Here is a 13027-nt window from a genome sequence, read left to right on the forward strand (position 1 = left end):
ATCTACATGAATAATAATCTGGTATTATAACACAAAATAAACTGATAAATCCCTAGGTGCAATTTTAGTGCAGAAACAAGTGATTGTATTAGGTTGGCCAATTTATTAGTTTACAAGTGAAACAGCAGATATCAGAGAGATGCAGATAGATGCAAGTGTTTGAATAACCTGTTTCCATTTTATTTCTACAATACATTACATTGTATTACCCGAGAAACTAATATCTTGAATATCGCTAAACTGAAATTTTGGGGAAAAAAATGTTTTGTTCAGTCTCTACTATTTTGCCTATGCCTATGGACAGAAACAGTATAATATATTCCTGCTCAGCCTTTTACAATTTTAATTAATTGATTAATTACATTGATTTATATTATTAAAGCCATTACTTAGAGTCAGTAGCTCTGTTTATAAAGGTTAAACTTGCTATAGTTAATGTTTCTTAGTGCACTCAATGGAGAAAATGGGGATTTTGTTTGTTCTAAGCAACTAAATCTATTTTTGAAATGGGCTTTCTGGGCATTTTTGTTCTCTTTGTGTGTGTGTGTGTGCTTGTGTTCTTAGAACTGTCCAACTGTTAGAACAATAAGCCTGTTGAAAATCTGTATACAGTTATCTAGAGCAGTATGTTGATAACATACCTCAGAGGAGAGAGAGAGACTGAGAATAAAGAGTCTGATGAGGAAATTAATGTTATGTTACAGGAAGTTATTTCATGGAAAGCATTAAATGAAATTATAAATGATAAAAATTATGAAGTGTCATTCATTAACAAATAAAAAAATACTTATTGGTAAATTGATATGGTATGCAGCAAAAACTAGATCTTTGCAGCTGTAATCAATAATAATTGGTTTTTGCCTGAAGTGTCTACTGAATTGACATCATAAGCTCAGAACAGGAATGGCTTTTAAGAAAACTGAACTGCAAGCACACATCACTAAAGTTAACAAAGGATAGTAAAACATATGTGAAGATGAAAACCTGTAGGTTTAACTTGGTGCCACCTCTGAAGCCTTCAGATTACTTTGCAACTGACTGCACAAACTCCCTGTAATGGAAACACTGGCATTAATATATCATTGTACCACATCACTGTTGAATTCTTGAATCAGATTGGTTAGAAGGTGTTGATTGAGAGAGAATAAAGAGTCTGATGAGGAAATTAATATGTTACAGAAACCTATTTTAATGGAAAGCATTAAATGATGTTATAAATGGATAAAAATGACAGTGTCATTCATTAATGAATAAAAAAAATTGTAGTTGTTGGTAAATTGATGTGGTATGCAGGAAAAACTAGAAAAGTAATCAATTTTGCAGTGGTAATTAATAATAGTTGATTTTTGCCTTAAAATAAATAAACTAAACAAGAACAGATTTGTTTACCTTATATAATTTGGCAGTGCAGGATCCCTATAAAGTCCATTATGAAGATATCCATGGGATTCATCAAATGCCACCAGTCTGACTTTATCCTCTGACTTCAGCACACTTTTAGCTGTGTTGTAAAGCTACACAGGGAAATATGGCTCATGACTCTCTATACTCATAACCCAAAACATACTGTATACACATATCAATTGCTTGTATATATTTAGGTCATACCTCCTCAGCCATCCTGAAAGGAACAATGTGGTCATCTTTAGAATGAAGGATCATAAGAGGAGTTGTCATTTTTTTCAAGCTAGAGCAAAATAAAATATCCTCATTAGCAGCTTAGTAATGATCTTGGCATATATTTCGAAGTCTACTGTATTTTGTTTTTCTTTTTTGTTTCAAATGTTTAAATATGACTATACACTTACTTTTCACCATTGAGCAATATATGGATATTTGCTTCAGTTGAGTCCTGGGAAAAGTAGTACTGTATGTATGGAAATCTCCAGTAATACTAAAAAAAAAATAAAAATAAATAAAAAACAGTTGGCATGCTGTTTTATAGGATATGTCCACAACCATATACGTAAGTGTTATCATTAAAAGCATTTCTGAACTACTACAATGCACTTTTTTAAATCAAAGACGCAGAAAGGTGCAGAACATTACCTACCCAGGTGAAGGGTTGGGACTGTCCTTTTGGCATTTTTATATTTGTGAAAGCACCTTCAAGTATCACTGCATCAGCAGGGTTTCCTGGCAAAACAGACATGATAAACTTTGAACTCTAATATTAGAATTATATTTAGAAGTAAGATTGTTGAAAAGCAAGTTTCAGAATTAATGTAATACCAATACAGCAAGGGGGTAATGAAATGTACTGATTTTAACCACATATGTTTTTGTCTATTGGGAGGTGTTATAAACATTTCTAAACTAAACAATAAATTATTATTAAGTATGTGACAAACTTACAACACAATCGTGTAGATGACCCATCCTTTATAAGCACAATTATACCACAGTGCCATTGAATTCTCAAATCTGATTGGTCAAAAAGTGTTTATTAATTTCTATAGCAGCAGTTCTGATAGTAACTGCCGGCTGTGAGGCAAATCAGAGGTTTATAATGTGCTCATGCTCGTATATTTACAATATTAATTCACAATGTGATATGTAATGTGATTTTAAGTTTTCTGCCACACCACCTGGTAGTTGATTATGTTCATAATTTTAGGGGAACTGCAATGCCATTTCAACTGTCAAGCTATTACTCCTGGGGGCTTCTTTGTGGCCAAAGGCACTGCATACCTTATGTAGTTAACTACATAAAAGCCAAATTTCAGGGACTGATATTTTCTACTCGAGACATGCCAAGTAGTTTAATGTAATATTTCTTACCTTGCTCTTGTAGTTTCACTGCAATGTTAGTTGCCACTCTGTAAATACAAAATATGTGGTTTTAAACAAAATCATTACATGATTTGGAACTTTAATACATGATTTTAGCTTTAATATAGAACATTACATCACTATATGCTAATATTTTGAAATAAATTCATTTATAAAATCACAGCTGTTTTGCCCAAGGTGGTATCCAACTCACTCACACTGTGCCAAGGGAGTGACCCCATATGATGACCAGACTGTCCTTGCTGTGTGCCCGTACCAAGTGGTACAGATAAAGTGCATCCGTGATCAGTCCACCCTTAGTGGGCTTTCCGGTTGAATCCCCAAATCCTAGCAGAATTTTACAGACCACCAGAAAGACTAAATAACAGCACTGAAGACTGTCGTGGCAAACAATCTTTCCAGCCTAACAAAAATGGGTTTGTAGATGTCAAAAAGTAAATGAACTTTATTGAAACAATAAAGTGAGACAATCTGCAGAAAGTCTAAATTATGCAAACACACACAGCCCTTTTTATATCTTTCTCCACAGTGTACTCATCTTAGGCGGGGTTTTGCCTTTTCTCATTTAAAACAGACCAATCTTCTTCGCCACAATTAATTATTCATGTCTATATGTTATCTTAAATTTGTGGAGCATGCGCAGTTAGTTGTTTTTCTTGAAAAGGTTTTATGAGGACACGGTTTCTTTTTAAAAAAGGTTTCACTCAGACAGAGTCTTTGTTTTTTGTTTCTCTCTGATCAACACTCCCTTCTGATGTCTCAATGAACTTCTGTCTGTTTCTATCTGCCGTCCTAGCTGATATCTACCTCCCTTCCTGAGGCCCTAGCCTAACTCGTTAATTGGTATCTGGCCTCAGGGTTGTTTACTTACCAAAGCAGTTTCAGCGAACGTCTAATGCCAATTTATTGCTGTGCAGAAAGGTACAGGCTGATACAGAAAAGCAATAATTGTACAGTAAGACACAGTATTCATCTACATATACATATTCATATACACACTTAGAATATAACTTGATCAAAAAGTGTTCTATGGATTTAGATTATGTGTCTAAATATTGATTATACATATAGATTATGCTTGTTAATTAACATTGATTATTAGATTATATTTAAGTAATAATTCAAAATGTTGGTTATATATATATTGATTGTACTATGGGCGGTTGTGGCTCAGGTGGTAGAGCGGGTTGTCCGCTAATCGTAGGGTTGGCGGTTCGATTCCCGGCCCACATGCCGAAGCGTCCTTGGGCAAGCCACTGAACCCCAAGTGGCTCCTGATTGCAAGTTAGCACTTTGCATGGCAGCTCTGCTACCATTGGTGTGTGTATGAATGGGTGAATGAGACAGTGTAAAGCGTGTCGCTGTATAAGTGCGCCATTTACCATTTACTTTATTAACATATCCAAATGTTTGTTACACATATTGATTACATGTCAATCAATATTTCTAAGACCAGCATAAAAATGTATATAGTTCTGATTTGCTTCAGTGTGCATACATACTGTATGTATGTCAATGTGGAAATATTATATATTTTATTCAAAAGAGGAGTGTAATATATTAACTTAAGGTTAAAATGACCACACTGAAACATTTCAGTGTCAATGAGCAATGCAAGTCTTGCCTGTTTGTAACAGTCTTCCACATGACTAAATGTAAATGTAAAACAAAGTAGCATGGATATTTATGATAATTAACCTTTTTTTTGGCCTGAGAAATGTTAATATCCGGTTGAACAAGCTCCTGACAAAGAAACTCTGCGCCTTTCTTGATATAGAAAAGTACTAAATTGAAAGGCCTTTCTGAAATATAGCAATGCTGCAATCAGAAACTGTACATCTAGTTTAAATGTTACATTATGTTCCTTTAATAACACATGCATACGTGAGATAGGAGCAATAAGATGTAACCCACCTCTGTAATCCATAACCACGGCATGATAGCCAAGAGCACTTAACACCTGCAACAAAATGAGACACTGGGTTTGTGGGCCGTTGTCCTATGGTTTGATTTTAAACAGTAAAAATATTGTAGCTACTCACATTGGCAACTCCTAAACGATGTGGCGCTGCTCTGTTTAAATAAAAGTACAGACACATTTGTACAGTCAATAGAATACGTAAAACATTCATCAAACATTTACAATGTGTAGGCTTCACTACAAACTGTTACAAACTGGAGGCATGAGGAAATCATGTTAATCACGTTAGTTTTCTATGCTGAAGTAATTTTTTAACTTGGTGGCTGAACAAAGTTCAGATTTCAAGTGCAGATTTCAATGTATCATCTATCTCATGTTAATTTGTTCAAGAATACGCTAAAGAGTAAAGATTATTTATATGGTAAAGAGCCATGAATTAAGCAATAATATGAATGAACATAAAACAGAACTTATAATAACATAATATATCTAATATAAAAATGGTGCAAAAAAGCCTTACAGGTATTTATTTTCACCAAGAAAATGATCAGCTGTATTTGCCTTATCAGCAGGTCTTTTACATTTCTGAAAGATTAACCCTGTGAATGTTATATAATCAACTGCTCTCAGACTAGGCTTTTTTTTTTAAAACTAGCCTAGCTAAGCAAAAATTTGAGCTGCTTATGCATCTTGAGTTTAAATTGGTACATCACACACCTTACTGCTTTTTCTAACATTTCAAACCTGGAATATTGGCCATTAAATATTTTCAATTCAACATCTCATAAATCTTCTCATTTGCTCACTAATAAGACTAAAATTAGCAGTATTCCATGTTTTTTTTCTTGCTTGTCCCAACTTTAGACATAATTGGTCCTAAGGTTAAAAAAAAAAAAGGCACTTGATGTCACTCTGTGCTTTTCTGAAATTTTTCCTCCAATTTTGGATAGTCCACTGTGACCAAAAACTCTGGCAGCAACAAGTTTAAAAAGCATCTGAGGTCAATCTGCCTTGCAGCCACTTCCCACTGGAGTACACGACTTGGTGTGCATTTGGTGAACTGCAGTCATTCCAGCCCTTTGCACATAGAATTTGTTACACAAATGTTCTAGTTTCTATAGATGTTCCCACCTGTTGCCCGTATTGCCATGGAGGTAGATGAAAACAGGGGAACCATCCCCCAAAGACTGCTCATACCACTCCAAATTTTTACCTTGAGCCTCCTTCCACTTTTGTTCAGGAACCGTGTGCCTAAAGAGGCACCATGGACAGTAAGAACAAAAAGCAGATACGTGAAATTGCTTTTACAAAATGCACAACTTACCATACTCCTAGTGTCACTCCTTCTTCTGAAGTCAGGTACATATTGACGGTGTGATTGAGACCAAGATCACAGGGACGCCTCAAGTCAACAAAGTATGTTACTGAAGAGAGATAAACAATGCTGTAGATGCAATAAACTACACAATTGACATTCTCTCTTATTTAACTGAGGGGCAAATGTACGCACTGGCGTGTTTATAAACCAGGTATTGTATGACACTGGGAAAGAATTGCAGAATAAATGGCGTGGCCACATACAGAGTGCAGAGGGCTATCAGTCCCCTTTTCACCCACACCCACCATGATGACCTGAAAAAGAACAAATGAACAGAGCAGCACATGACAAACACACTAGTGCTGAAAAAACACACAGTGCTACATTAGTACATACACTTACATTAATAAAGATGAAACTGCACACATAAATCCAGCTGGACAAAAAATCAGGCTGGGAGAGCTGAATCATTATAGATAGATGTGGGAAGATATCTATGTTGGAATGTATGTTGATATATGATCTATGTTGAGATATAATATATATATATATATATATATATATATATATATATATATATATATATATATATATATACAGTGCTGTAAAAAAGTATTTCTTCTGTTTTTGTGTATCTCATACTAAATTGTTTGTAAACAGAAACAAAATTTAAGATAAAGCAAAGACAACCCGAGTAAAGACAAAATACAGTTTTTAAATGATAATATTATTTATTGAAGCAAAAAGTTATCCAGTACCAACTGGGCCTGTGTGAAAATGTATTTGCCCCCGTAGTTACTAATTCCCCAAATCTAGGTTTGATCCCTTGGCATTATGGGCAGACAGATGACTATGTCATAGCCAACATCATGAAGTTGGTTAAAAGTTCTTACCCAGTAACACACTATGCCAAAGTTGAAATAAATTCCAGTAATGATGAGGAAGAAGGTGATTGAAATACATCAGGCTGGGAAGGGTCACCACAGTGAGAGCCATTATTTCTAAATGGAAAAATTTGTCACAGAAGTGCACCTTCCCAGAAATGGCTGACCTTTCACAATTCCTCCAAGAGCACAGCAACCTCACAACTCATTCAGCAAGTCACAAAAGACCCAAGGACAACTTTAAAGGACTTACAGGCCTCTCTGACCTCAGTAAAGGTCACTTTTCATGACTCCACTATCAGAAAGACACTGGACAAAAATGGAAGAGTGGCGAGGTGAAAACCACTGCTAACCCAGAAGAACATTAAGGCTTGTCTGAATTTTGCCAAAACGCACCTTGATGATCCTCAAACCTTTTAGGAGAATGATCTGTGGATTGATGGGTCAAAAGTGTAACTGTTTGGAAGACAGGGGTCCCGTTATTCCCAGTATACTCCATCAATTCACAGACGCTGGCTTTTGGACCTGACGCTGATAACAACTTGGATGGTCCTTTTCCTCTATGGTCTGGAGAACATGGTGGCTGTTTTGTCCAAAAACCATTTGAAATGTTGACTCGCCGGACCACAAAACATGATTCCACTTTGCTTCTGTCCATCTCAGATGAGACCGAGCCCAGAGAAGTCGGCAGGTCTGCTGGACAGTGCTGATGCATGGCTTCTGCTTTATGTAGTAAAGCCATAACTTGCATCTGTGGATGCAGCGGCGAATGGTGTTGACTGACAAAGGTTTACCAAAGTATTCCCGAGCCCATGTCAGAATATCCATTAAAGACTCATGATGGTTTTTAAAATAGTGAAGTCAGAAGGATTGGATATCATGCGCATTCAGAAGTGGTTTGCGGCCTTGCCCTTTACACACCGAGATTTGACCAGATTCTGTGAATCTTTTAATTATATTGTGACCTGTAGAAGGTGAAATGCCCCAAATCCTACCAATTTGACTTCGGGGAATGTTTTTCTCAAAGTGTTGGATTATTCGCTGACGCATCTGTTGGCAGATTGGCAGGCCTCAACCCATCCTTGCTCTTGAAGGTCTAGACATTTTTTGGAAGCTCCTTATATACTATGATTAGATGATTGCCTCACCTGTTTCACATCAGCTTCTTATTTCAACTTGTCACGTTGTCAACTTGTCAATTTAGTCGTAAATTGCCCGTGTCCCAACTTTTTTGTAACGTGTTGCATGCATCAATTTTTTAAAAAAAACTTTATCTTCAAAAAACAATGCAGTTGATTAGGTAAAACATCAAATACCTTTGTTTTGTTTTTTTTTGTTGAAATACAAGACAAAGTAGATTTACAAATCATTCGTGTTTGTTTTATTAGCATTTATACTACCCCAACTTTTTCGGAATTGGGGCTGTGTGTGTATATGTATATACAGTGGGGGAAATAAGTATTGGACATGTCAACGTTGTTTTCAGTAAATATATTTCCATTGAGGTTATTCACATGAAATGTTCACCAGACACCAGTATTAACTCATGAAATCCGGAAATATAAAGAATTCACAACATTAAAGTCCATAAATAAAGTGGAATGACACAGGAAAAAAAGTATTGAACACTCTAAGAAAAAGCAGTTCTCCAAAGCAAGGAAAGCAAGGAACCAGCTGAACTCTGTAAGTAATTATACCTCCTATCTGTGCAAATTAATATCAGCTGGGTCAGTAAATTGATGGTCTATGAAAAGGTTTTTCATTACCAAGGTGTCACACAAGAAACATCTCATGATAGGCAAAAGCAAAGAGCACTCCCAAGACCTTTGCAACCTTATTGTTGCAAAACATATTGATGGAATCAGATATAGATGTATTTCAAAACTTCTGAATCCTCCAGTGAGCACTATTGGGGCCATTATCTGCAATTGGAAACAACATTACTCCATCATCAACCGGACATGCACAGGAGCTCCTCACAAGATTTCTGACCAGGGATTGAGAAGAATAGTCAGAAGAGTAGCCCAACAGCCAAGGACCACTCAGAAAAGCTCCAGAAACACTTGGAGGGAGCAGGTGCCATCGTCACCGATAAAACAATAGACAATGCACTCCACTGCTCATGCTCACCGCGCAAGACTCCATTACTAAAGAAAAGGCATGTCGAAACTCATTTACGGTTTGTTACAACGCATTTGGACAAGCCTATGAAACACTTGGAGAGTGTAGTCTGGTCAGACGAGAGCAAAATGTAACTTTTTGGCTGTCATAATACACACCATGTTTGGAGAAGAAATGGCACTGCACACCACCCTAAAGACACTATAACAACAGTGAAGTTTGGAGGTAAAAGCATCATGGTGTGGGGCTGTTTTTCATCACATGGTACTGGCAGACTTCATATAATTGAAGGAACGATAAATGGAGCCCTTTACTGGGAGATTCTTGAGAAGAATTTGCTGCCATCTACCAGGATGATGAAGATGACACGTGGGTGGACCTTCCAGCAAGACAACGATCCAAATCATACAGCAAAGGAAATTCTCAGTTGGATTCAGAGAAAAACAATCAAGATGTTAGATTGGCCCAGTCAATCACCTGACTTGAATCCAATTGAACAAGATTTAAAGGACAATATGTTTAGAAGAATGGTCCAAAATCACACCTGAATACTGCAGCCAATTAATTTCTTCATACAGGAAGCATCTTGAAGCAGTCATTACAAACTAAGGCTTCTCCACTAAGTATTAAATAAATTTCACTTAGTGTTCAATACTTTTTTCCTGTGTGTCATTCCACTTTATTACACATAACTTCATTTATGGTCTTTAATGGTTGGATTTCTTTATATTTCCGGATTTCTTGAGTTAATACTGATGTCTGGTGAACATTTCATGTGAATAACCTCATTGGAAATATAGTTACTGAAGAAAATGTTGCCATGTTCAACACTTATTTCCCCCACTATATAAATATATATATATATATATATATATATATATATATATATATATATATATATATATATATATTTGATTATTTTATCTTTTTATGGACCACCCAAATAAAGAAGACAGTTTTGAAATGTTACCCACAAGACAGTCATAACGTACTGTAAAAATCTACAGTAAAGCACCGTGATATCTTACATAGTATAAAATAACTGTTATAGACTGGAGGTATGAGGAAGCATCACATTTTATATGCTGCAAAATGTTTCTCATTTTTTAACTTGGTGACTGAACAAAGTTAAGTGCAGAGTTTAATGTATCATCTACATCATTTTAATTTCTTAAAGAATACTGTTAAGAGTAAAGATTATTTGAATCAGAGACATCAATAAAGCAGTAATATGAATTGAATTAACTTATGAATTGAATGTAGCTCTAATAACATATCTAATATAAAAATGGTGCAAAAAGCCTTGCAGGTATTTTTTCACCCATAAAATTATCAGCTAATATAATATCTTACATAGTATAAAATAATTCACTGATTTTTTTTTCTAAGTGATAGTTTGGTCATATTGGGATTTGAACACAAGACCTTATGCTCTGAAACTCAATGCCTTAAAGACTGGGCCACACCAACCAGCTTGCATGTATCCAATACAACGTTTTACTTACTAGTTAATTTAGTTGTGGTGGTTGAATCAGTGACTCTGTGGTTAAGGCTAAGAGTTACAGATCAGAAGGTTGTGTTCTTTTGCTAACCTTGTTGCCAATTTATTTGTGGATGTGGTTGAATCAATGACTCTGTAGTTAAGGCTTTGAGTTACAGATTAGAAGGTTGTGTTCTTTTGCCAACCTTGTTGCCAGTAAATTACTGTGAAATGTATTTATTTCTAGCTAGGACACATGTACAATTCATTAATGTAACTATTTATGATAACTTTTGAAATGAAATTTAATGATTTATTTCTATTAACGCATGACCTGGAATTACCTACCAAACAATAAGTGTTATAGAGTGAAAAATCTGGACATACTAATGTCACTAACCTGGTTTTGGTTTGCATTTCACCAGTTTCCCTTTTCACCGATTTCCCCTCAGTGCGTTTGGACGCAGCAGTTTCATCGACTCTCCTTCTCATCTCGGACTCGATATACAACAGTGAAGAAAACCTTCAGTAAGGTGAGAGGGTGACAGAGCAGTGTTTCCGCTACTGTACACTACATCAGGCTGGACACACACTTGAAGACTTTAAGCCCTATTTGTTGCACCCTCCCCAACGTTCCGGGGGTGGGGAGAGGGTGCTAGGGGGGTCATGGGCGTGGCCCGATTCGAGGCTTGTCGCTACCAACTTTTATAAATACATTTTATTTATACATGAGATTTAATAGTTTATTTTGTTAAATATCAAAAATCTAAAAGATGTGCGTCATACCTAACACCTAGATGACCACTTCACAGTTGGTTTTGTGACTGTAAGTCATTCCCTTCAAATGCTATTGAGCTTTAAATTATGGTATATTTTGTGTATGAGCCCATTCAGTAGTGAAATACATGGCAATTTTTACATATGATTTAAAAGTTTATTTTAATATATATATATATATATATATATATATATATATATATATATATATATATATAAGGTGTGCGTCATACCTGCTACATAGATGAACACTTTACAGTTGGTTGTGTGGCTGTAAGTCATTCCCTCCAAATGCTATTGAAGTTAGAACTGTGTATAACAATGTCGTATGTAACTTTAGAGACGGTCCATTAATTTCGGCATATTCTGCGAATATCGAACATCCAACGTCAAGCCAACTTTATGCCAGTCAATCGTTTGTGCTGCTTTGTGCAGATAAAAGTTTCGTTTGTGTTGCTTCCCTTTTTAAAATATTAGACATTAAGTTATAGGCGATGACGTCACCAGACCCCCACACGCTCCAAATTCACCCCAAATAGGCTCAATCATTTGTGCTGGATTGTGCCGATGAAAGTTTCGTTTGTGCTGCTTCCGTTTTTAAAATATTAGACATTGACTTATAGGCACAAATCTCCTCGGTGTGAGCTCTTTTAGAGTCGAATTGCCGAAGACTTTGTCAAGACTAATCGTCTCATCATTTGTTCAATAAACAATTATCTTTACTTCATTCACTGGTCTCTCATGATTGAACTTTTCATTTATTTACAAGGAGTATCATCTGCTACACTTCACTTCCACCACTAGGTGCAAGTGACACTTCTCTTCAAGGTGCTCTTGTGGAAATTAGTGTTAAGTTAGTATAGGAAAATGAGTCCCCCTGCCTCAGGCCTATCCAAAGTCCGTCACAGTGTCGCTCTGCATTCAAGACAGACTCTACCGCAGGAAAAGTGCTCTGTGCAGAGAAAGTTTCTTACAGTTACAGTCTGGGAGAATTGTGGATTGACACTGACCTGGGAAGCCCCTCCACAGAATTTTCTTTGTGTGAATTTCCCTCCAATCTGATGCTCCCAGGGAAATTCACATATGTAGTCTTCTTGTACACAAATGTAAAATCATGATAATGATTAAAGGTTTGATGTAAAATTCAAACTAACATATGCATGTATGTTCAAAATTAAAATAAAGTAAAGATAAACTAAACTAAAATAAATAAATAAAATTAAATAAAAAGCTACCCACAAGTTTACCCACAGGCTTAAACATTTAAAGAAATCAAAGGAAAAAGACAGACAGAGATAGATAGATAGATAGATAGATAGATAGATAGATAGACTTTATTGATTCCACAAGGGAAATTGTTAATTGTTTAATTCTTGCTAATTTACTGACCAATTATTTGTTGTTAAGACAATTAAACGCTTCATATGTTACTGTTTTGGGCTTGGCTCTTTTTTGCCCAGGAGTGTAGTATTATGTGGGAAAATGTCTATTGATAAAACAGACAAAAATCGGGATTGGAAGAAGCCTTTATGACTGTGTTGTGCATTTTAAATTCGGTTTGCAACATGCCAATAAATCCACAGTAGAAGACAAATTAGCTACAAATGACGTATGACATTTTGACTAACCCTGTTCTTCTTAGTACTATACACATTTGCATTTGAGAATCATCATGCATTTGCATTGTGATCATTGCGGCCAAAATGCTTGATTTTGCTGCGTCCTTTTTCAAA

The 13027-nt window shown here is 35.8% G+C and overlaps 1 protein-coding gene across 2 annotated transcripts; it reads right to left on the minus strand.

Moving 5' to 3' along the window:
* Positions 1-42: 42 nt before the first annotated feature.
* LOC128605883 (lysophosphatidylserine lipase ABHD12) lies at positions 43-11853 on the minus strand. Of its 2 annotated transcripts, none has more exons than XM_053621713.1 (14): positions 11528-11853; positions 10918-11015; positions 6225-6346; positions 6039-6138; positions 5846-5965; positions 4836-4866; positions 4708-4753; positions 2991-3120; positions 2782-2819; positions 2054-2136; positions 1809-1894; positions 1609-1687; positions 1390-1514; positions 43-1051 (listed from the first exon to the last, which is right to left on the minus strand). In XM_053621713.1, exons 2-14 carry the CDS (start codon positions 11007-11009, stop codon positions 1024-1026), a joined length of 1080 nt encoding a protein of 359 aa, XP_053477688.1. In that variant the 5' UTR covers positions 11010-11015; positions 11528-11853; the 3' UTR covers positions 43-1023. The 2 variants fall into 2 exon arrangements, with proteins under 2 accessions (XP_053477688.1, XP_053477689.1); XM_053621714.1 differs by having other exon boundaries at positions 10918-11040.
* Positions 11854-13027: the final 1174 nt, after the last annotated feature.

This window comes from Ictalurus furcatus, chromosome 3, assembly GCF_023375685.1.
Source record: "Ictalurus furcatus strain D&B chromosome 3, Billie_1.0, whole genome shotgun sequence".
NCBI lineage: Eukaryota > Metazoa > Chordata > Actinopteri > Siluriformes > Ictaluridae > Ictalurus > Ictalurus furcatus.

What these genes read in the sequence shown, in the direction of transcription:
- LOC128605883 (XM_053621713.1), bottom strand. Translation starts at nt 11,009, where the DNA reads ATGAGAAGGAGAGTCGATGAAACTGCTGCGTCCAAACGCACTGAGGGG. An exon ending in GGTCACTCCCTTGGCACAGT is followed by an intron (nt 2,820 to 2,990) that starts GTGAGTGAGTTG and finishes TTGTATTTACAG; the next exon opens with AGTGGCAACTAACATTGCAG. An exon ending in AGTCCCAACCCTTCACCTGG is followed by an intron (nt 1,895 to 2,053) that starts GTAGGTAATGTT and finishes TTTTTTTTTTAG; the next exon opens with TATTACTGGAGATTTCCATA.